Source organism: Eleutherodactylus coqui, chromosome 2 (assembly GCF_035609145.1).
Source record: "Eleutherodactylus coqui strain aEleCoq1 chromosome 2, aEleCoq1.hap1, whole genome shotgun sequence".
NCBI classification, from domain to species: Eukaryota; Metazoa; Chordata; class Amphibia; order Anura; family Eleutherodactylidae; genus Eleutherodactylus; species Eleutherodactylus coqui.
The window spans coordinates 241,142,383-241,165,647 of NC_089838.1; the positions used below are offsets into that span (position 1 = coordinate 241,142,383).

Consider the following 23,265-nt stretch of genomic DNA (forward strand, 5'->3'; position numbering starts at 1 on the left):
TTGATTTGGTGCTCCATCTACTTTTAGGAATCATGCGAAAATAAGATGCAGTTTTAGGTCAAATATAACATAAATAAGAAAAATTCTGAAGGGTTCACAAACTTTCAAGCACCACTTGTATTAATTTCAAGACTTGCCTTTCTTACTATGTAACCGTTATGCCATATGCATTATAATTATTTCTACTGAAATCCTAGTGGGCTAATTTCTTCGTTACTAAATGTCATTATTGAACTACATGTCAAAGGATTCCTTAGTTTTCAACTTGGTCAACTAAGTGGAAAAAAAACGGAAATGATCATAGAGCATACACTAAGTAGAGGACTTTGTTCTGTCCGATACCTCTGTGATGGACAAGTGACTCGGATACCAGATCATATTGCAAACTATTAATATCAATTCATTCACACTGAGGAAGGTTCTGTCACAATGATGAACAGCCAGGAAAACCTGAGATAAGGGTGACGGTTTAGGCCTAAGTGACTGAAGAATTAGCTTCAGAACTAATATGGCTGATGGACAGCTCAAAGCAGGCCAGAGAAATCCGGGGCACAAACAGCTGAGCTTACAAGATAAAGGCTACACACAGCTGCGGCACAGAAAAATACTAATTTTTCAGTTCAATGGAAACTGTACAAATCCATATTTCATAAGAGCTCACTTCGCTAACAGTGTCCTTAAGCCACAAGGATTTTTAAAATTATATTTTCGGCCATGTAGACAAACCAGAGCTCTCATATAAAGAAAACTATGGTAAATGTATGCAGATATGACATAGAACAAAGGACAAGTGCAAAAATGGGGAAAAAAAAGTATGGACATGTATACCAAATAGGGATGAGCGAGCGTACTCGGAAAAGCACTACTCGCTCGAGTAATTTGCTTTATCCGATATCGCTGTGCTCGTCCCTGAAGATTCGGGTGCCGGCACGGAGCGGGGAGCTGCAGGGAGAGCGGGGAGGAACGGAGGGGAGATCTTTCTCTCCCTCTCTCCCGCCCGCTCTCCCCTGCTCCCCGCTGCGACTCACCTGTCAGCCGCAGCGGCACCCGAATCTTCAGGGACGAGCACAGCGATATTCGGATAAAGCAAATTACTCGAGCGAGTAGTGCTTTTCCGAGTACGCTCGCTCATCTCTAATACCAAAATTAAAATATACAGTTTTTAATTAGCTTAGTAATGAATGCAGCACCTAGACTAGACAAAGGGTCATCCCTCATTTCCTCTTATTCATTTTAACCCTATCTACTTTCAGTGGTTTTCCATTTACATATATATACACTGTAGGTCACTTTATGGACACACCCATCTAATGCACATAAGAAGAATGGTTCACGGATTCCTGCTGCTTGTACTAAATTATGAACCCCCATCAGTACTGCGCAAGCGAAATTTGGATTCATCTGACCACCGCTCAGTGATACTATTTCTGTGCTCTTTTGCCCACTTAAGTCTTCTCTTTCTGTTTCTCTTAGACAGTAATGAAACTCAAATTGATCTTCTGCTGTTCTAGCCCAACCGTACTAAGGAACATATTGTGCATTGAGGACAGGTTAGTTGGAGCACCAGGGTTGTATTTGGCTGCAATTTGCACTACCTCTTCGTCATAATTCTTCCCATCCCTCTCCATCCTCTAAGGATCTCCTTTCACCGAATGCCTTTCCTCACACCATTCTCAGTATACTCTCAACATCATTCCATAAGAAAACCCCACAAGGTTGGCAGTTTTTTTAAATGCTGGCCCCAGTTAGTCTAGCACTGATGACTATGCCTTGTTTGAAGTCCCTCAGATCCCATGATTTTCACATTGTAATGTGGATTCACATTGAAGCCTCCTTCACACAATTGTCGCTTTAAGCGCCATGAGTTTACTTTCGCTTTCGGTTGCAGGGAGCTACGGACGACAGCAGAGTTTAGCATACCTCATAATTAAAAACAGACACCGCTCAAAAAGCGCAGTGCTGGAAAGTGCTGCGATCAAACGGCTGTCTGAGCGGTCCCATTGAAAACAGTGGGAGCATTACACCGCGCTAATCGCGGTAAAAAACATCTGTGTGGGGGAGGTCTTATACTGATCTACGGAAAGCGTGCATGCTTACTAAGATGCTGCTCTGGGAGGTTCAGGTGTCTAATTTCTATACAGGAAAGCTGCAATTGCGAAAAGATGGTTGCCTCTAATAAAGTGGCCTTTCAGTGTATGTAAAGCTGATACTTTCAGGTAACCTGCCACGTTGAAAATAGTACCTGATAAAGCAAATTGATATACAGTTTTGTGGGAAAATATATGGCATAATGTGTATTTCATTTATTTAAAGGAGATGTCCCGAGGCAGCAAGTGGGTCTATACACTTCTGTATGGCCATAATAATGCACTTTGTAATGTACATTGTGCATTAATTATGAGCCATACAGAAGTTATAAAAAGTTTTATACTTACCTGCTCCGTTGCTGGCGTCCTCGTCTCCATGGTGCCGACTAATTTTCGCCCTCCGATGGCCAAATTAGCCGCGCTTGCGCAGTCCGGGTCTTCTCCTCTTCTCTATGGGGCTCCGTGTAGCTCCGTGTAGCTCCGCCCCGTCACGTGCCGATTCCAGCCAATCAGGAGGCTGGAATCGGCAATGGACCGCACAGAAGCCCTGCGGTCCATGAAGACGGAGGATCCCGGCGGCCATCTTCAGCAGGTGAGTATGAAGACGCCGGACCGCCGGGATTCAGGTAAGCGCTGTGCGGGTGGTTTTTTTAACCCCTGCATCGGGGTTGTCTCGCGCCGAACGGGGGGGGGGGGTTTAAAAAAAAAAAAACCCGTTTCGGCGCGGGACATCTCCTTTAAATCCTTGCTCTTTCTTTGCTCAGGAGTCCAATCAGCGGTTTTAACTTAGTGACTGACAGAGATCGCTGTATGCATAATGCATGACTGACAGCCTTCCTTGTCTCACAGACAAACCAGGGTATAAGAGCCCCAGGTCAACTTCTATAACACATTACAGTCTTAGGGTGCATTCAGACGACCGTATATCGGCCGGGTTTTCACGCCCAGCCGATTTACGGTGTCTCTCTCTGCAGGGGGAGGAGGCTGGAAGAGTCGGGAGCTGTGCTCTGAGCTCCCGCCCCCTCTCCGTCCCCTCTGCACTATTTGCTATGAGAGGAGGCGGGACGGGGTGGGGCTACGTTCTGGGAATTAGCTCCGCCCCTGTCCCACCTCTCCTCATTGAAAATAGTGCAGGGGGGTGGAGAGGAGGCAGAGAGGGGGCGGGAGCTCAGAGCACTGCTCCCGCCTCTTCCAGCCTCCTCCCCCTGCAGAGAGAGACGCCGTATATCGGCTGAGCGTGAAAACCCAGCTGATATACGGTCATCTGAATGCACCCTTAGAAAGAAAACACTCTCACAGACAAATGACTATTAGGTAATTAAAAGAAAAAAATGTAAAAAAAATTATTTTTTTTTCATTTTTGGCTTTTCCTCATTTTCAAACCAAAAATAAAAATCTTAATTCTTATTTATCCATCGACATGGCTATGTGAGGGCTTATTTTTTGTAGGACGAGTTGTAGTTTCCAATGGTACTATTTAATATACCATATAATAGTACTGAAAAACGTAATTTCTAAAAAGAGTGAAATGAGAAAAAAAACGTGCAATTTCACTAACTTTGGGCAGGTCTTTTTTTTTTTACAACATACACAGTTCAATAGAAATTACTTTATTCTATGAGCCATTACGATAATACCAAATTTATATAGGTTTTTTTTTTGCTGTATTACTTAGTAGATCCAGCTCAAAGTACTGGAAGAAAAAGTGCTGCATGCTGGGCAGCTGAGCGGAAAATGAATGGACTCCATTATAGTCAATGGAGTCCGTTTGGTTCCATTCGGAGACTGAGCCATTCGGCCAGAGATTTCCCTTTCCTGCTCCCCGAACACAGTAGGAAAGCAGGACCCAGGGTGCATATGTGAAACTACCCTAATCGAATCTCCTGTGGCCTCTCGATTGCAGTTCTGTTCTATGCACCATGCAACATCCAGAAAACATTAAAAACCTATGCTTACATAGTAAAGTACCGTGCTTCCATGACCCAGCTTTCCCCTTTTTCCTGATGGCTTCCGAGAGGGGACTGTGCCAGCCACTAATATTAGGGACAGCAGAGTTTCTGGAGCGGGTTATGTGACATTGGGGATTCATAATAATTATGGCATCTTCCCTCATGGTAAGTACTGTAGCCATTTTTGGCTACACGGTGACTTCCACGAATAAAATGAAGGGGCCGATAATATCTTTACTCCGCTTTTGAAACTTTAGAAATTAACTTTTTTTCAATTGGACAAAACCTACATACAATCAATTTAATTTATGAAATGTTATGAAAACCAGTAAATAAGACTTCAAAAGGAAGAATACAGTAGTACACTTTACGATAATTACCTGACCGGCGTAGCTGGCAACTGAGGACTTCCGGACTCTTCTTCACGATGGACCTCACACACACGTACGAACACAGATGGGGAATTCTCTCTTCTACTGTTCAAAATACAATAAAGCTCTAAACATGCAGCATTCTGTACAGCTCCTCTCTTGTACAAGTCAGTTATAAGTATTCATCTGCCATAAAATATCATCAGCAATACAATGGTAATTTATTAAATTCTTCTACCTTTGGGAAATCAGTAACACATTCTGAGAAGAAAGAGCACAAGCAGGGCCAAGTGAGTAATTTAATTAATTTGATTAACTCGCCATTTGAATTATAGGCTATGGACACCTTTATTCGCCTTTTTTTTAAAAACTGAAATGCATGTATTTTGGGATGAAAAAATTTGCACCATGTGGATTTTGCGGCTTTTCTGTATCAAAGTAAATAGCAACCGCAGAAAGCTGCTCACTAGCAAATGTCAGTGTGTTCATCCGATAGCTCCGTCTCCAGCCCCTTCTATTTGCTCTCCTGAACCTCTAAGCTGACTTATGATCATTCATTCATATAGGAATATCTGTGAGGACAGTTTCAGACAAGCTCATCATTGTGCGGATGTGTTACAGATGACATTGCAACCATAGGTCATCGGTATGTGATCTACATCTGCTTCCGTATATACAGTCATTGATTTTATTATCGACAGGGCGAATCCGTATTTGCCCAATAGAAAACAATACCAATGGCTACAAATACAGATAAAAATAAGCCATGCTATATTTTTAAAACATGGTCATGAAAAATATGAATAAATGTATAAATTTACATTAGCTCCATACTACAGTCTGCAAAACAAAACTAATACGGAGTTAAGATCTGCTGAAGGCAGCCTAAAGATGAATATCTAGAGCAGGTGGCAAGTTCTGATAAGCAATTCTGATAAGCCCTGTTTGTGCTCTTGCAAACCTGCCAACATACAGCAATATGACTGATGGCTCTGCATGTACCACAATTCGCAGCATTACTAATTAGCACATGTGCTGCGTTCTACTGTTTTACCATCTGTAATGCAAGAAGTTGCATCTAATGTCAGTTGAACATGCTAAGTCATGGGTATGGCGCAAAAGGCAATATGTACTTGACATGGTGCTCAGGCATAAAGGGCTTGTGTGGCGTAGAGTGTTAAGTGAAATGCAGTCCTAAGCTCTCACACACGACCTGAAGGTTCAATCCAAGCATGGTTCAGGTAGCCGACTCAGCCTTTCATCCTTCTGAGGTTGGTAAATTGAGCAGCAGCTTGGTGTGGGGTAATAAATGTAAAAAATAATTACCTGAAAGTGCTGCGGAATAAGTTGGTACTATACAAATAACAAGATTTATTTTTGTGTCAGCCGCAAGCTTGATTGGGCAGTTTCATTGATAGTTGTGTTACTACAGGTGGCATTTCCTCACTCCTCTTTGCTGGTTATTAGCAGTAGTGTCATTGGTTCGGAACCTACAGTATGTGTGGATCATTGGTGCTGTACAGGTGTAGGGACACCTGTGGGAAAACCTACACTATTGTGTTATGTCATCATGTAGCGATGGGTGCAATATGTGCCCCCTGTCTATCCAACACTGATCTTGACAAGCATGGAAAATGCTTACTGGGTAAATGTACCCAATCACTATGTGCCTTCCAAGTCCACTTGCTTAGTAGTCCTTTAGCTTCTTTAGGAAAAAAAACTATAAAATGGAAACTAAAATCAAGAATCTTGCTAAACTTTGTGGGAGAAAAAGAAAAGGAAAAAAGAAAAAGAAAAAAAAAAAACTAACATTTTAATTTTCAGCCGTATCACCCAGCAAAAACAGTAGCCCCAACAATAGAGGATGCTTGCATATGGGCATACATACAGAGGGCACTAGTTAAGTAGCAACCTGTTTAAATAGGCACAGGCAGGGACATTACTGAGACAGCAGACACATAACATATCACAGATGGCCGCCGCTGCGTACATAGTGTGTACATTCTCCCTTTCCACCCAATTTATGGGAACTGAATTAGAGCAGAATAGCAGTATAGTGCTTGCCTGTGTGTATATGCAAACACTTTTGTAGGCATACAAATCTAAAATGGTGCCGATACACCCCTGTTTGAGCATGAATTACATTTCTTTCTACTCAAGCTATTTGCATCATACAACTCTACATAGCAACCAGAGTCCGTTACCTGGCAATACCTCCCTCCACAGTGGATGCTCCATTTGTTCTCTCAGCAACAGGAGGTTCTAAAGAAGCAAGAAATAGAAAGACATTTAAACATCATCTATAACATGAGCATGTACAAGCCTAATGTCCAAATGCTGTGAATAACAGGAAGCCAAGTTGGATCATATCTTTCAATGGGGGGACATTGATTATATATTGCTAGGATATCATGCCAAAGTCTATAAGAAAGTCTTTTCATGTAAAGTTGGTTTATATTGTTCCAAGTCTAGAAGAGACATCCTGCAACGAGGCCTCTAGTAGAAGCTACTTCCAACAAAATATCAGCTCTACAATCTAGACTCACGACAGTCCACACAGTTACAGATGGCATGGACTACATCCTAAAATGTGCAGAATTTAAAAAAGGGATATCCAGGCTGTAATACTGGTGGCCAATCCTCAGCATAGGTCATCAATATCTGATCAGTGGGGGTCTGACTCTTGGGACCCCATCAATCAGCTGTTCAACCCTTGATGACCAGAGTGTTTTTGTCTTAAAAGGACCACACACTTTTTAGGGATTTTAGTCTTATTAGGGACAAAAAGCAAAGAAAAAAAAAAAAAGAAAGAAAATATTTTTAAATTGCATAGACTAAATTTTCAGATTGGCATACTTACTCTAAAATAAAGTATAGGTAAGGACTCCTTATTTTGTCTGACCTTTTTGATATATAATTTATATAGTCTCAGATTACAGGTGACGGTTTTAATTGGCATCGACGGTGGGTCATTTTCTTTTTTTATGTATATAGTTTTATTTTATTCAGTTATTATTTTTTTTTTAAATATTTTTGCAACTATTTTTTTTTCACCATATATGTCTCCCATGATGTCATATAAGACCTCTGGGGGCCATTTACATTTTGAAATAAAAAAAAAAACAACAAAAAAACCAGACATTTTTCAAAAAAAGACTCTTTTCCACTGCAGCTGGGGCATCCATAGGTTACCCCCAGTTACAGGGAAAACCATCCCCCTGTAATGACAGTAGTCACTAACACACCTGATCAAGCTCTCATAGGACCCTGCATTTCTGGTGTGACAGGGCACACCCGGCGGTCACGTGATCGCCGAGCGGCATAGCAGAAATAACACTTCCACTCTCTCTCTTTAGTACATAGCGCTCATTGAGTGCTATGCAGCCGGGAAAGAAAAAGGCAGAAACTGTTAAAAACACCTTCTCCCTTCTCCTCGTGGTCTTCGCCTGTCTCTGACAGCTGAGGACCAGGCCTGCTCTCGCTTGATTGCAGGAGCAGAAACTAATCCCATGCCAAATTCTATCGGCCAGGATAAAAGCCCAAGAACAAACGCCGTAAATTTACCGCACTTGGTCTTTAAAGGGTTAAAAGTGGAGGAAGCGCTCGTGAGCTCCTCAAGGTTTACGATCCTGTTCGTACTCAGAATGCAGTATTTTTGTGTGTGCGCGGCCACTTTGATTACTGCAACGTTATACCATTCACTTCAGTGGGACTGATTGTGAGGATAGGCCATGAATTTTTGCAGCCTGGATAACCCCTGTAAGTAAACACCGAACATGTCACTCTTACAATTGGCATCACAACATTTATTTCTAGCATCCTTCCAAGGGTATATAGTGTTGCATTCTTACTTTCCAAGCTAAACTGTGGAGCACTTTCACTCTCCTCATTTACAGGTGTAATAAGTTTCATTCTCAGACACAGTTTCCCATCAGCATCGGAGGCAGAGCCAGAATTTCCCCTGTCGCTTTCCTCAGACACATCTGTTGTAACCATGGCGCTCTCTATGGTAACATCGTTGGTCGCCACATTGCTCTCAGCTGTGACATCACTGGTTGCCAGGGTGCTGTCTGGACAGCCTCCCACTACTGAAACAGCAGAAATCCAATACTCCCAAGTCAGAACATATCACTACGGACAAAAACATTTCCTGAACAGTCAAAAACAAATAAATCCAAGGCTGGTAATTAGAAGTAATCATTTCATTCTCGGAAGAAATGAAACAAAAGTAGATATAAGGCTGGGATTTATACATACATGACAACTATATCCATAAGGACTCCCGTACACGGCCCTATGCACAGAGCTCCTTACTAAGGAGCTGTAAAGGCTCCTTCGGACTCCTTGTGTCTCCTAGGGTTCAATGGAGCATGCAGAATTTTTTTCTACAATGCATCTATATGTATGAGCCCTAAAAATATATATACCATGAAACAAAGTGTGCAAATAGCATTCAAGTCATAAGTTAGTTACTGCAGAAGTAGTGCTGTGCAAGTATTGTGACAGACGAGACCGGAGTTGTTGTGCTACAAAAAGTCTGTGTAAATCCAAAAGGCATATGATACAAAATCGATATAGGATAATGTACCAGCTACTGTGAACTATAAGATCAGAACGTCTAGGACTAAGGATGTAGTCGCAGGCTGTATATATGTATATACATAAGTCATGGAACTTACAGTTATTGGTGGATTAACATAAGAATCTTACCAATTGGGGTACTATGTCTTCGTGGCCCCCGTTTCAACTGGCCAATCATGGGAGGTGTAACGGTGCTCATTGGTTGTATTAAGTCTCCTTCCTTTGGCAGTGTAAAATGGAATGGTGTTTCTAGAGAGACAGCCATTACAAATAGAAAGATACAGGAGACATTGTAACAAATGGTTTAAAAGGGGACAGTAACAGAATAAATCAACGTTAGGAAACAAATATGTTATTCAAAATCCTAAAAAAGTTTATGTAGCACAGGTTTCCATGGCAAATCAGTTTGACTTTCATTTAAAGGATCTGAATTCTTCCATGTGTAAATTTCAAATCTGCGTTGAAGAAAAAGTGAGGCGTCGCTTCTTGACACAAAACCTGCATCAGGTTATCCAAATGTAGATGACCCCCTAGTGGATGAGGCTAATCCGCGTGCATATGCTTGGCAGCTGTCAATACAAATTCACAGCAGTAGCTCAGCCTCAAATGTCTGCCATGGATTAGGGATTATATTTAGCAACGTGTGTGAACATAACCTTCATGGGAATGCGTCATCAGAAAATGACCATCACAATCTAAATTTAAAAGAAAAAAAACAAAAACAACTAAAATCCAGCATTTTTCATAGTGACCAGAGCCTTAAACTATTTTGTCAGTTATTGATCTGTAGAGAAAACTTTGCAGCAGTCATTTCACTAACATCGCAGGTAGGATTAAAGGGGTTGTACCACAATGCACGTTATTCCCTAGTTATGGGATAACTTGCTGATTCAGTGGAGGTCCTGTGCCTCCCCAGTAGTCCCAAATGTGGATTTAGTTCCCCCTCTACATTTAGGCCTCATGTCCATGGGGAAACTCGGGCCTGCACGGATTCGCCATGCAGAATCATGCAGCCGATCCCTCCTTTCCCGTAGACATGAGGCCAGAAAATTCGATTATACCTACCTCTCCGGATGTTGCGGGTCTCCCCTCCGTCGAATGCGCCGTGCGCATATGTACTTTTTTGAACTCCTGCTTTCCCACAGCACAGCACAAATACAACTGCGGGTGTGCCATGGGACCGGACGGCTTTCATAGGCTTCAATGGAAGCAGCGGGAGCCGTCCGTACGGGAGAACCGCAAGAAATGGAGCATGCTGCGGGTGATTTCTCGCACATGCGATCCACGTGCCAGGGAAAGATGACATCCACAGGTATGTAATTACCCACGGGTGTCCAACGATTCCCTAAAGGCACGGATCACACATGCGGAAGACCCGCACGGATTGCTTAATTCCATTTTGCCCGTGGATATTGGGCCTTAGGAAGAGATTGAATGGAGTGCTGGTTATATAAATGCACTAGCGCTCCAATCACTTTCAATGTGACTGCAGAGTTACCCAAGTATTCCATTAGCTCCACTGAAATAAATGGAGCGCCGACGGTGCATGCTCAGCCAGCACTCCATTCACATGGGTGTTATTGCAGGTAAAAAAAAAAAAAGCACGCTAAGGCACATTACTCAAGCGAGTAGTGCCTTAGCCGAGTATCTCGCCGCTCGTCTCGAAAGATTCAGGGGCCGGCGGGGGGCGGGGAGGAACGGAGGGGAGATCTCTCTCTCCCCGCCGCAACTCACCTGTCACCCGCGCCGGCCCCCGAATCTTTAGAGACAAGCGGGGAGATACTCGGCTAAGGCACTACTCGCTCGAGTAATGTGCCTTAGCGAGTATACTCGCTCATCTCTAATCATCAGCAAAAATCTAACGATTTATTGCTGATCAGTCGTTTGCTGCATGCGTCTATACCACACAATTATCGTGCAAATCACTTGATCTAACTATTATTTGCACGATAGTTGTGCAGTGTAAAATGAGGGTGCTTTTACATGGGACGCTCGGTCTGGCAACAGATGCCTGACAGGCCATCCCAACGATAATCATTCCTGTGCTTTTACTCTGGAATGAGCATTGCTAAACGAATAGAGACGTGGTAGTGAATGGAGGCAGAGTGGGGCCGGGGATCGTTCCGATCCACCCGCCTCCATTCACAGTAAGCAGTAAACAGGGCTAACCTAACAAACAATCTTAAAAGGTACTTGTATTTTATTTACACCGGCATATATTTAAATAACATGAAACGGTCAGCGATCAACATGATTGATTGATATATATATATCAATCAAACAGTCACAATACACTGTAATTAAATTCTGAAGTACTACCGAGCGGTAACCCAGTTTTAATGCACCCGCATCTCTTTACTGGTGTGCATCCATGACTGCTACAATATAGAAGCAATACGTAAATGGTAATCAATGTACAGGGTGAAGCAAAAGTTTGGACACACCTGTTTACAATATGTGAAAGTATTAACTGGGACGGAGGGTGCATATTTTGGTGGCGGAAACGTTTAAGGGCCATTATGAAATCCACCATATTGAATTCAGCTCAGGTTTTTCAAATGAGAAGGGGGTCATGTGATATATCTTTGCTAGGATTGACTCAGAAACACACCAGAAGTATTTTCTCCTTGCTCCATACAAAAAGGAGGATAGGAGAGAACAGACTACGTTAAAAAATACTTTTGCGGTACTATGGTATCTGAATGTTCTAGGTTATGTAAGAACTTTGCGGAGTCAATCATTTTGATAAGATTAATTCGCCCAGCAACTGGTGGAGGCCGGGATCTCCATATTTTAAAATAATCTTTAAGAAAAGGGAGCATTGGTGCGATGATCAGATTGTAACTATATGTGGATTGTCTTGACATAAATACACCTAGATATTTGAATCTGGCAACAGCCTCAAGCTGGCATATTACCTGGCCCATAGACAAATGCCTGACTCGCAGAGGCATAAAAATGGATTTTTGCCAATTTATAATAGGATCATGTCATCCACAAATAAGCCAATTTGACCCTCCCTAGAATTAATTCCTGTATATTTAGGATCTTGTCAGATAGCTAGGGCTCAACGGACAGCGCAAACAAAGGCGATAGTGGGAAGCCTTGACATGTCCCTTTGCTCAGAGGGAAGGATCTAGAGTAAATATTTGACTAAAATATTGGCCATAGTGGTATTGTAGACAATGGAAATCCATCTGATAATTGAGTCTCCAAATCCAAAACATGACATCAGCTCTAGTAAATATAGCCATTCGATGGATGTCGAAAGGCCTTCTCGGCATCCAAGGACACCAATACCCAATTGCTCTGCTGTTTCCATTCAATTTGAGTGACCACTTGAACCCTCCTAATATTGTCGAAAGTAGATCTTCCAGGCATGAAGCCTCATTGATGTGGATGTAGAATATCATGAATAGATGCCTGGATGCTAGAATTTTAGTTATAATCTTATAGTCCACATTCAGTAATTAAATGGGTCGGCATGAGGGTTTTAGTATCAATACTATAGTGGCTTCATTGAATGAGTCTCAGAAACGGCTTCGGCAAATTTTTATAAAAGGGAAAGCAGTTGCAGAATTACTATATTGCTATCCTAAATGTAAATTTCGATTGGGAGGCCATCTGGGCCAGACGCCTTCCCTTTAGACATTGCTGTCATGGCTTCTTCTATTTCATCTGAGGTGATAGGGGAGTCTAATAAAGATGTATGGTCTTCCATGAGCTGTGGAAAGATGATGATTGCTAGATAATCCATCAGCTCCTCAAAAGGTATATGTAATCTGCAATTGGTACAGGGCACTATAGAATTGCCTAAATCTGTTAAGTACATTAAGGGGATCTGGAAGTATACTATGAAAGCGTTGAATTATATTTCAAAGCAGTAGTGTCATGTGCATAGTAAGAAGTATGTGTACAAAGGACTAGTATTGTAGCTTTACTAACAGGGTCTCAGTTGCTGAGCATACAGCTTTATCATAATTAACCTTTGCAGTTTTACTAAGAGAGAAGTATCACACATACTGTAGACTTTGAATTGTTGACTTGATCTTGTGTGGGATACCAAACTATATAACTGCTTGCATTTTAAAGATAAGACAAAAGAGCTTGGAAACATCACTTAAGGGTTTCTCATTGTATTATTCTCTGATGCATTGTCCATATATAAAATTAGGCATACCTGATTAATAAGGCTACAGTACACTTTGAGTATCACGTAAATGAAGTGATTAGTTTACCAATATCAGAGGAATGTATCTTCAAAATGTGGAGAGAAGTGGAATGTTGGCGATCATATAATGTCAGCAATTTACTGGATTAGTTACTCGGCTCAAAAAAACACAACTGTTTACAAAAGAGATGGCGTTGCGCCTTTTCATTCATATTTTCTGAGTTCAACACTTGGTCAAGATTCATTTCTCCACCTCAGATGGAGAAGCAAAGAACCTGGTGTGATCTCCATCAATCACTCGGAGTCGAGCAGGATAAGTCATGGAGTTTGACAATTGTAGCTCTCAGAGCTTGCGGTTAACTCCAATAAAAACGTCCTCTGTTTTTATATATCCGCCGAGAAGTCCAGGAAGAGGGAAATGGCTGAATTCTCATATTGGATTTCACCATGCCGGCGAGCAGCTTGCAGCACAGTGTCTCAATACAGTTCAGTAGGCATGCTAGTAATGGCTTTGGAAACAAGAGGCCTCACTGGGACTCTGTGAGCTCTCACTACTGTGAAGAAAACCGTGTCAGGAAAAAGACTGAAGCCACTTCTTTACAAACTCCTCTGCCCTCTACCCTTCCACTCTCTCTGGCATACCCACAATACGGAGGTTGTTTCCCCGGGAGTGATTCACCAGGTTGTCCGCCTTCTGTTGCCACATCGCAGGTCTGTGGGTAAGGTCTAGCACTGCGGACCGTAGTGGAGCTGCAAGATCATCTAGAGTGGGTAGCCTATATTCCATGTGTGGGATGCTGTCCCAATGGTTCCAGAAGTCTTGACGCAAGAGGCTGACTTCCACCTTGACCCTATCAATTTTACCCGTGAGGGCAGCAGTAGATTACTCAATAGCTAAAAGGAGTTAATCAGATTTTAGGTTTGGCTCCTTGGACTTATTTCTCAGATCTGGATCAGGTGGTGTCCAAATAGAGAGAGCACATGGAGGGTTAAGGCTCACATCACCACCCCGAGAATCCTAACAAACTCCTTAAGTCGGTCCATGGTGGAGAATTGCCGAGTAGACACCATTGGACCAGTCTCCATTTGACACCTGTGCTTATTTTAGTTTTGGACAAGATCTTGAAAGTGGGTGTGGGGTCCCTTTAGGTGGTTATGGGGTAGTATAGCACAATTACCTGTCTCCCAAAGAAAAGTTACAAAGTCTGTTAAATCTATAATGCTCTCTAATAGATTCAAAGTCTATTTGTGTGAGGAAGGAAGGGCAGCAGATAGGAGTTTCACAAGTTATTGTAGAAGAGTCACTCGCAACTCACTGTCGCTGCATGTTTCCAAGCTACAGGCTCCTCCAGGATGTATTGAGCTGAGAGGGGTCTCAAAGAAGGGAGATAGGTAACAGAAGGGCAGCAGATGTGCCGCGGTGTTCAAAGAAGAAACGGGCAATCCCTATATCATCCTCTCCCCCTCTGCATCTCTCCCTGAGATGTGGCCACAGGAAGCGGAACGCATGGAAAATGGTGGTCCGACTTCAGTGAAGAAGCAGCATCCCGAGCGCTCGCCGGCACCATGGACTACCACCCCCACCAGATCAACAGGCGACCGCAATGGCCTGCAATCCGGTATCTGCCACAATAGATCAAGGTGCTTGTGAGCTCAGCATGGGCTCAGGTTTAATGTTAAAGCTGGTGAGACGCAGAAGTTTCTATTCTGTGCATCTGGCCATCTAGCTGGTAGCTATGCACTCCTGAGGTAAGCTCTTTAACTATTTACTTTTTAGGTATTATTTAAGTGGATTTTAGGGTTTAAGAATAGGGGAAAAAAAGTTTCTCACTTATGTTATTTTTAATCACAAAGAAAACTTGAAATATAATTTACATTTGCCTCTGCCATTATTTGGCTGTATAACATGTCCCAGGTGGATGGGTCAGTACGCATGATGCAAACACAGTGAGGGGAAAAGGCATTTTTCTACTAGAATATTTTCCCCAATTTGATCTTTTATTCATTTATTACATTTTGCTTACATACAGTGCAGCGCTATACAGAGACTACCACCATTACTCATATCATTTCCTGTTCCCCAACAGGGAAGGTGTCACAAGTGGGTAGCATGGTGGCTTACCGGTTAGCACTGTTGCCTTGTAGCACTGAGGTCCTGCGTTTCAAATGTAACCAAACATCATCTGTATGGAGTTTGTTCTACCTGCAAGTTTCCTCCCACACTCCAAAAGCAAACTGATAGGTTAACTGACTTCCTATTAAACTGGGCCTTATGTGTGTTTATACAATTATAAGCCTCACTGAGGACATGGACTGATGTGAGTGATGTTAATCTCTGCGAACCACTACAGACTATGTAGGAGCTATGTAAGCAACAGAAATGTATGACTTTTACAAAATAATTAAGAAAAATGGGGGGCAATCATTAACTTACCACTTGAGCTTTCACAGAGACTACGAGTGGACTGTTCTGCGGTTTTCTCTTGGAATTCTGAATCGGCTCCATGTGCCTCATCTTCACAAGAACCAATGGATGCATCATCTATACATTTATTAAATACCACCGTTTTCTGAGGAATTATCGGTTGAAGTTTCTCCTGCGACTCTCTCTGTTGTTCAGTAATTCCAGTGACTAAAATGTTCTCTGTGGGCTGAGGACTTAGGACATTAACTTTCTCACTAACAGACTTCATGTTCGGGTCTAGTAATGGAGCCTTAGACAGATTTTCATTATCATTTACAGATACAATTTTTAGTTCTGCTGCAGGTGGTCTCAACTGTATATTGTTTGCAGAATCAAGGACATCTCTTGACAACGGACTATTGTCTGGTGTATTTTCTGTATCTTCTACGATGTCAAGGCTACATTGTTTGTTTGCCTGTTCTACACTCAACCCACACATGACTTGCTTTTCAACATGTTCTGTTCTTTCTAGAGGCTCTGGATATTTTTGGGTTAATTTTTCCATAATACTCGTGCCAACTGAATTCCTTTGTAGGATATAATCCTGCTTTTCCTCAACCCGTTCAGTCAAATTCGACTTTTGGTCAATTTGTTTAACACCTTCTGGTGTTTCAGGCACAGATTGCTTTTCACTTTCATCTTCTACATAGAGTTCTTCATTTACCTTTGGAGCCAAAGGCAAGTCCGAAATCTCCTCTGGAGATGAGTTTAATGACTTGTTACAATCACTTGCGGCAGGCACAATATCATCCCTTTTCACTTCATTTTGAATATGGTCTATGTCACAGATCTGCTTTGGCTTCTCTAAAGCTTCAACAAGAGGTTTCTGCTCTTCTTCTACATTCTGTTGAGCATCTGGTGGACCCAACTCTGATCCCTCGGCTGCACTCGCAGACTTGCCACATTCATTGTTTTCAGTTTGCGGAGGTACATCAGGATGTAAAGGCAATATACAAGGCACAGACTTTATGTGCTTTAAATCATCATATTTATTCTCTAAGAAAACAGATTGTTGATCTTCAACATTCTCATAATCAGATTTCCCTTTAGCAACTTGACAATCTGCGCTGTGATCCACCTCCATGGCTTCAACAGTCTCCGACGGCTGCACATCATCAGAACGCAGATGTTGAGCCTGAGTCTCTGAAAGAGCAAGATTAAGAATGCCCTCCTCTCTTTGATGCTCATCTTCTGAAGATTTGTCATGAGGAGTTTCAGGAACTTCATCGACATCCCCAGAAAGGCTCTCAATAGATGAATTTAACTTGTGATCAGACACCTCCTGATCCAAGATGCTCAAAGAAGCATCTGAATTTAAAGATGGCATCAACACATTCTGACTAGCAGAGTCACTTGTTTGGGTTATACAATCTATATTGTCACTTACATCAATGTTAACAATGGCACTTTGTTTACTGCTAGTGGGAGAATCTTGGGCAGGTGTAACGGGCTGCCTATGTACAGTATCCTGGTTCTCTTGTAGAGCATCTGTTGGCCGAGGACTCTCTTTTGTACTCTTAGAAAGGTGCGTTGCTTGTTCATCCTCTTCAATTTGTGTTGCTCCACTAATGTCCTCCGCGTGTGGATTATCCGTTTCCATAAGTTCACTTGTGGATAACATTAAATTACATTCATCCTCTGCGTTTTCATGGGACGGTCTTGGGTTTAATTCAAGGCTTTCATTCTTCAGACTAGAACTTCGGGGACTTTCACAATCTTTAGGCAAATTCAGTTGGTCATTTTGCTCTCCAGAAATAGGGTCTTCAAGGCTCGGAGTCGGTACAAACACATCCTGGAAAACATTTAGAAAAATCTGTGAAATATTCTATCCTGAAAGTTACCAGCAAATCATTTTCCCCTTGCTTCTATTTTACTGAGATGAACACCAGTTGCAAGTCCGTAATTTGCAAAAATCATTATAGATCAAAGTTCTTTTTAGCAGCTCTAGCAAATAGAAGGGGGCACTAAATAGGTGTCACCTCCATGACATACCTATATGCCCTACTATGGCACATTCGCAGGAGTTGCCCAATGGCGAGAACCACCTTTACCCCTTGAGTGGCGGGTTTCCTACCACCCTGTCGTGCCCACCAGGGCAGGTTTTTAAAATGGTCTAATCATTGAATTTCAACTAATTTTGCAGTTGCGTCTCAAGAGCCATAACTTTTTCATTTTTCCATTGACATGGCCATATGAGGGCTTGTTTTTTGCGGGACAAGTTGTAATTTTTTTAAACAGGGGGGAGGAAAAAAAGAAATGGGGAAAAAAGAAAAAAGGGCCATGTCATTAAGGGGTTAAATAATGTATTAACTTCCTTCTCTGGGTCATTACGACGCATGGATACCACATGTGTGATTGTATTTTTGATAGTAATAGTAAAGGGAGACAAGTGTTTTTATTATTTTTTTATAATTTTTTACTTTTTTTTAAAAAATTTTTATTTATTTATTTATTTTTTGTCCCTTTAGGGGACTTCCACAGGGACCCATCAGGACCCCCTGATCACATTCCGGGGGTCCGATGGTGACAGCCCTTTACATGCTGCAGTGACAGCCCTTTACATGCTGCAGTCACATAGACTGCCGCATGTAAAGGGTTAACACAGCAGAGATCGGAGGTTTTCTCTGATCTCTGCTGTGAGAGCAGGTACCTAGCTGTCCTCTCACAGCCAAGCACCAAGCTCCCCCTGCCACAGAGACCATCGGCTTGCTTCTGACAAGCCGATGGTCTCTATGGCAACCTGTAAACAAAGCAGGAGATTGCCGGCATATCGGCAATATCTTCTGCTGGTTTTTCAAAGCCCTTGCTTTGTTCTCTGTGGGTCTGTGCAGGCAGAGCACACTGTCACAGCTTGTGGCATTGTGCTCTGCAGCTCCCATAGTGATACATAGCCCATTTCCGGGCTATGTCGCTATGAGCAGTGGAGCTCGTCCCGGAAAATTTCCGGGCGTGCCACTCAAGGGGTTAAGTGTGCTTCAGGTAAAATAATAAGCAATATACAAACAAAACAAAAAAACACATGTCTATTTGTGACTAGTTTACATATTTGAAAAGAATAGTTACATCAGGTTCCCTATTTAATACTTACATGAGAAAAATCTGGCTGTGAAGGTACCACAAAAGATCCTGGCACAAATGCTGGAGCGTTTTGGCACATTGGGGTTGAAACTTGAGGTACAGCTAAACAAGGATCATTTTCAGGTTTTGTGGCTTCTTCTTGCTGCCTATCCTTCACTGGTTTGCTTGATGGTGCAGCTATTTCCATATCTTCAACTATATTAAAACAGAATCACATACCGGCATGCGTAAATCATAAGAAGTGCCGAACAGAAGCAAGTCAAACTAAAGAATAAATATGTATAGATAATTAGCGGAAATCGGCAGCCGACTAAGAAAGAGGGAAAGACAAGGATAGACATTTATCACAGAGACAGAAGGCGATTACCATCTTTCTCCTGCTCTGTGGGTGAGCTGGGCAGGATGATGGGGGTAGGCTTGATAGTATCTTGGGAAGGAGAAACTGGGTCCAAGGAAACTCTACACAAGGAAAGTAAACAGACAGACAACTGTTACCCACTATTAGGAACACATGTAGAAACTCAGGAAAGCAAACAAGGAGCTTTACAGTATAATGGTCACACAGGTACAAGTAGCTTTTCTGGGAATTGTTTTCGAACATATCCAAGATGTACAGCAATTAAATAACAGGAAAGTATTAGAAATCTGCTACAGAAACAGAAATGTGCCAGGATTAAGCTTCAAACCCTCCAAAAAGGGACAAAATTGGGGGGCTTGGCTAATCCAAATGCGTGGGTATACAGTATTTTCCAGCCTCTCCGTTTCAACAGATACAGTGCTGGGGTGTGAGGGGAAAAAATGAGACCTATTGGTCAGTTAGTGTCCAAAATGGCAGGGTGTACCCCCCCCCCCCCCCCCCACCCCAAATCACTCATTTCTTGAGCGATACAATATTATGTTATAATCATTATTAACTTCAAAAGAGTCAGTGATCCGGGGATTATTCCGATTGTCAGATTGGAGTCAAGAAGGAATTTTGTATCTTAAATGGGGAAAACTTGCTTGTACCTCATTGGGGTTTTTTTTGTCTTCCTTTGGATCAACATTGGTAGGGCTAATAGCTGAACTGGATGGACATATGTCTTTTATCAGCCTTACATACTGTTACTATCACCATATACAAAACGGGTTTGGGAGGAGGACAAATGATATCTTATCTTAGAGATTTTGCAGACATCTGGGTTTACATCATGCACTCCTAAGTCTAAGATAGGAGAATTTTTTCGGTTGGAAGGTTTCACACTGTTGAAGAAAAGAGGGGTAATATTTCCAGGCCACGTTCATGCTAATGCTCCCTTAAATAGTTTTGAACATTTCAGAGGGTATTGATTTCTCTCGTAGTTATTTTCAATTTCTTCATTTAAGACGCACCTTTACCATTCAAGCTTGAGTAACATCTCTGGTGACTGTAAGGTACCCCTTGGTAGATTTTCTCGAGGAGGACGGAAATGCGATAGGTGTAATACCGTATTTTTCGCTTTATAAGACGCACTTTTTCCGCCTCCAAAGCGGAGGGAAAGTTCCTGCGTCTTATAAAGGGAATGTGCCGAATATTTGTTCCGATCGCCATTTTTAGCGCGATCGCAAATTTAACGTGCGGACGCGATTTATTTAGCGCGATTGCGCATTAAATTCGCGATCGCACGAACAAATGTGCGATCAGTTAGAAGGTTTCTCACCTCCTGTCAAAAAAAAAAAAAAAATCATTACTCACCTCCCCCGGCATTCTGCGGTGCTGCTGCAGGCTGTTGCTCCCTCCTGGTCCCCAGCAGAGCATTGCTTTCTGTACGCGGGGCTTGAAATCCCCGCCTCATGACATCATTGAATGGCTGTGATTGGCTAACATACGTGCGCCTTCAGCCAATCACAGCCATTCAATGATGTCATTGAATGGCTGTAATTGGCTGACGACGTGTTTTAGCCAATCACAGTATTAGCTTTCTGGAGGCGGGGATTTCAAGCCCTGCATTCAGAAAGCAATGCTCTGCCGGGGACCAGGAGGGAGCGACAGCCTGCAGCAGCGCCGCAGAACGCCGGGGCAGGTGAGTAATGATTTTTTTCCCCCCTATTTTCCCGCTCTAAAACGGGGGTGCGTCTTATAGACCGATGCGTCTTATAAGGCGAAAAATAAGGTACTTTATTCGCACAGGGAAATCATTCCTGAGTATTTACAGCAATTTCCAGTGGGAATAAAAGAAAATGGGAAAGAGGCGAATGACCGATCAACACTGAACAGTGGTTTGCAGTGTTAGAAGTGACCCCATTAGTACCTCTATGTGAAGCTCAGTGGGCATCACATTATTTCTTTATACACAGAGTTTATAAAACACCACTTCTGTTATATATTATTGGTATCAGATCAGATTCACACGGGCCAAAAAGTAATATCGAAGGTACACATTTAATGCATAAAAGTGAACGTAGACGGAATTTGGAAAATGAATACTAGATATTATTAAAGAGTCACTTTGACTGCCTGCCTCGCCTGATTGCCTGTCACACTCTGGAGGTCTCCTCTGTGTATTATAGTTATTTACATGAACTGTAACCCCCTGTCTGATGCTTATCAGGCACCATCTTGAAAGTGATATTTTATTTTTTACCTGCACTTTCAAAATCTATCCCATGATGCATTAGCAAAGCATTAGCTAGAGTTTCTAGATTCACCTAGATACGCTATAGACCATAAGCATACAATCAGGAGGATGAGCTGTGATCTCTTCTATTTTAACTGTCTGACAAGTGGGAGTGATCAGAAATGAGAAATTGACTAGAAACTTCACACATAAGTAGATCTGAGCTGGTCAGAACTGAGATCACATGACTATCTGGAGGGAAAAGTTTATGCTAGAAAAAGAATAAACTAACCATGCCAGAAAAAAAAAAATCACTGGGTGGCCCTTAAAAGAGTTTATACAATGGATGTTCGCCCTTACCCTAGAGTTTGCATACTAGGCATTATGGATGAATTGGATAGTTACAGCTCCATAGGAATTCAAAGAATCCTATATGAAGCAAGAAATCAATTGCAGCTAAATACATGCAATCTGCTCCTCTGCTTCTCTAAAATGAATGGGGTTATATACTCAGAAAGACCAGTTTATCAAAAAAAAAAAAAAAGTGGAGGAGGTGGATTGATACACTTAATTTAGCTAGTCAAGCATAAGCTGACACTATATACGTTGCCCTTCAGGCTCTATTTAAAGCCTCTTTCACATGGCCAAGAAAATCACAGATTTGTGCATTGCGAGAGGAGCGAGTAGGCTTGTTTTAGTTGTATTTACTATACTTTATATGCAAAAAACAATTCTGATAAAACTTATCTGATTAAAAAATTTACACAAAAGGCTTTATGTTGGCAAAGTAGAGGACATGTCCATAAACATGAACCTAGATATTTTTTTATACACACCATAAAATCTCTCTCTCGTTTTGTTCATGGGGGGACATAGATTGACCATGGGTCTACAGCAGCTGGCGATTGGAGATGGAGACGAAGTAGAAAACAAGTTGGCTCCTCCCACTTGCTATATACCCCTGCAGACACTCAGCTAATCAGTTTTGTATGCAAGTAGTAGGAGCACCCTGGTGGGGCCCGATATCATATGATAGCGCATAAACCAAATTAGGAAGGCGCCTGTGTAACAAGAAAAACCCCTGCCAGGGAAAAGATCCCAAAACAAAAGATAAAGGACCCTTAATAGGTGGTTGCGGTGTCCCCCAATGAACGAAATGAGAAAGATTTTACGCTGAGTGCAAAAATTTAGGTTTCTTGTTTGCATCATTTGGGGAAACCGCTTGACCATGGGATGTCCCAGAGCAGTCTCCCGGGGTAGGAAACCTGCTCAAGACCTTTGAGAACAATCCCAGGCCGTTTGCAAAATTGTCCGGCCAATGAAAGTCAGCAGCCGCAAAAATTTGCACCAGGTACAATTTTAAAAAGGTGTGCAGCCATAACCACGTTGCAGCCTTACAAACCATGGCAGCAGAAGCCCCATTCCGCATTGCCCACGAGGCCCCCAACACCAGAGCGGAGTGTGCCATGATGTGAAAAGGTGAAATCTCACCCTTGGCCTGATATGCCTCAACCACGTATCCAACATGATATGGCCCCCTTGAATGCGGCAAGGTCCCCCCTTTGGCGGTCCGGTACCACAAAGAGACCAAGAGCGCTTCAGAGTAGCTGTCCTAAACAGGTAAATCCGCAGCACCTGCACTAGATCTAACTTATGCAGGGCCTGTTCTTCTGGAAGAACCGCATCAGGGAAAACAAAGACTGTAGAATAATATCCTGATTGAGGTGGAAGTCTGAAACCACCTTCGGCAAAAAAAACCAAAAAAACATTTTGGCGCAACACCACCTAGTCCTGGTGCAGACCAGTGAAGGGTGGCTCCAAGTTCGGAAATTCAACATAAAAGAGGTGATTGCCACCAACAGGGTCACCTTGAGGGTCAAAAGATGCATATATATATATATATATATATATATATATATATACACACACACATACTCTAATGGTTTGAATAGAAGTGACTGTAATGCCTCCAACACAAGGTTAAGGTC

At 42.3% G+C, this 23,265-nt stretch overlaps 1 protein-coding gene across 8 annotated transcripts in view; it reads right to left on the bottom strand.

Annotated features, from left to right (window-relative positions):
* The window catches only part of TP53BP1 (tumor protein p53 binding protein 1), a 99,223-nt gene that overhangs the window by 33,798 nt on the left and 42,160 nt on the right, over nt 1–23,265 (bottom strand). For 5 of the 8 annotated variants that reach the window (XM_066592696.1, XM_066592702.1, XM_066592698.1 and 2 more), the window contains exons 10-16: nt 19,069–19,160; nt 18,712–18,896; nt 15,594–17,415; nt 9,118–9,237; nt 8,259–8,495; nt 6,612–6,669; nt 4,417–4,512 (exon numbers count right to left, since the gene is read on the bottom strand). In XM_066592696.1, the coding sequence (XP_066448793.1) occupies nt 4,417–4,512; nt 6,612–6,669; nt 8,259–8,495; nt 9,118–9,237; nt 15,594–17,415; nt 18,712–18,896; nt 19,069–19,160 (2,610 nt within the window). The remainder of the gene's footprint in view (nt 1–4,416; nt 4,513–6,611; nt 6,670–8,258; nt 8,496–9,117; nt 9,238–15,593; nt 17,416–18,711; nt 18,897–19,068; nt 19,161–23,265) is intronic. The other 3 variants (XM_066592697.1, XM_066592701.1, XM_066592700.1) reach the window with 3 other exon arrangements.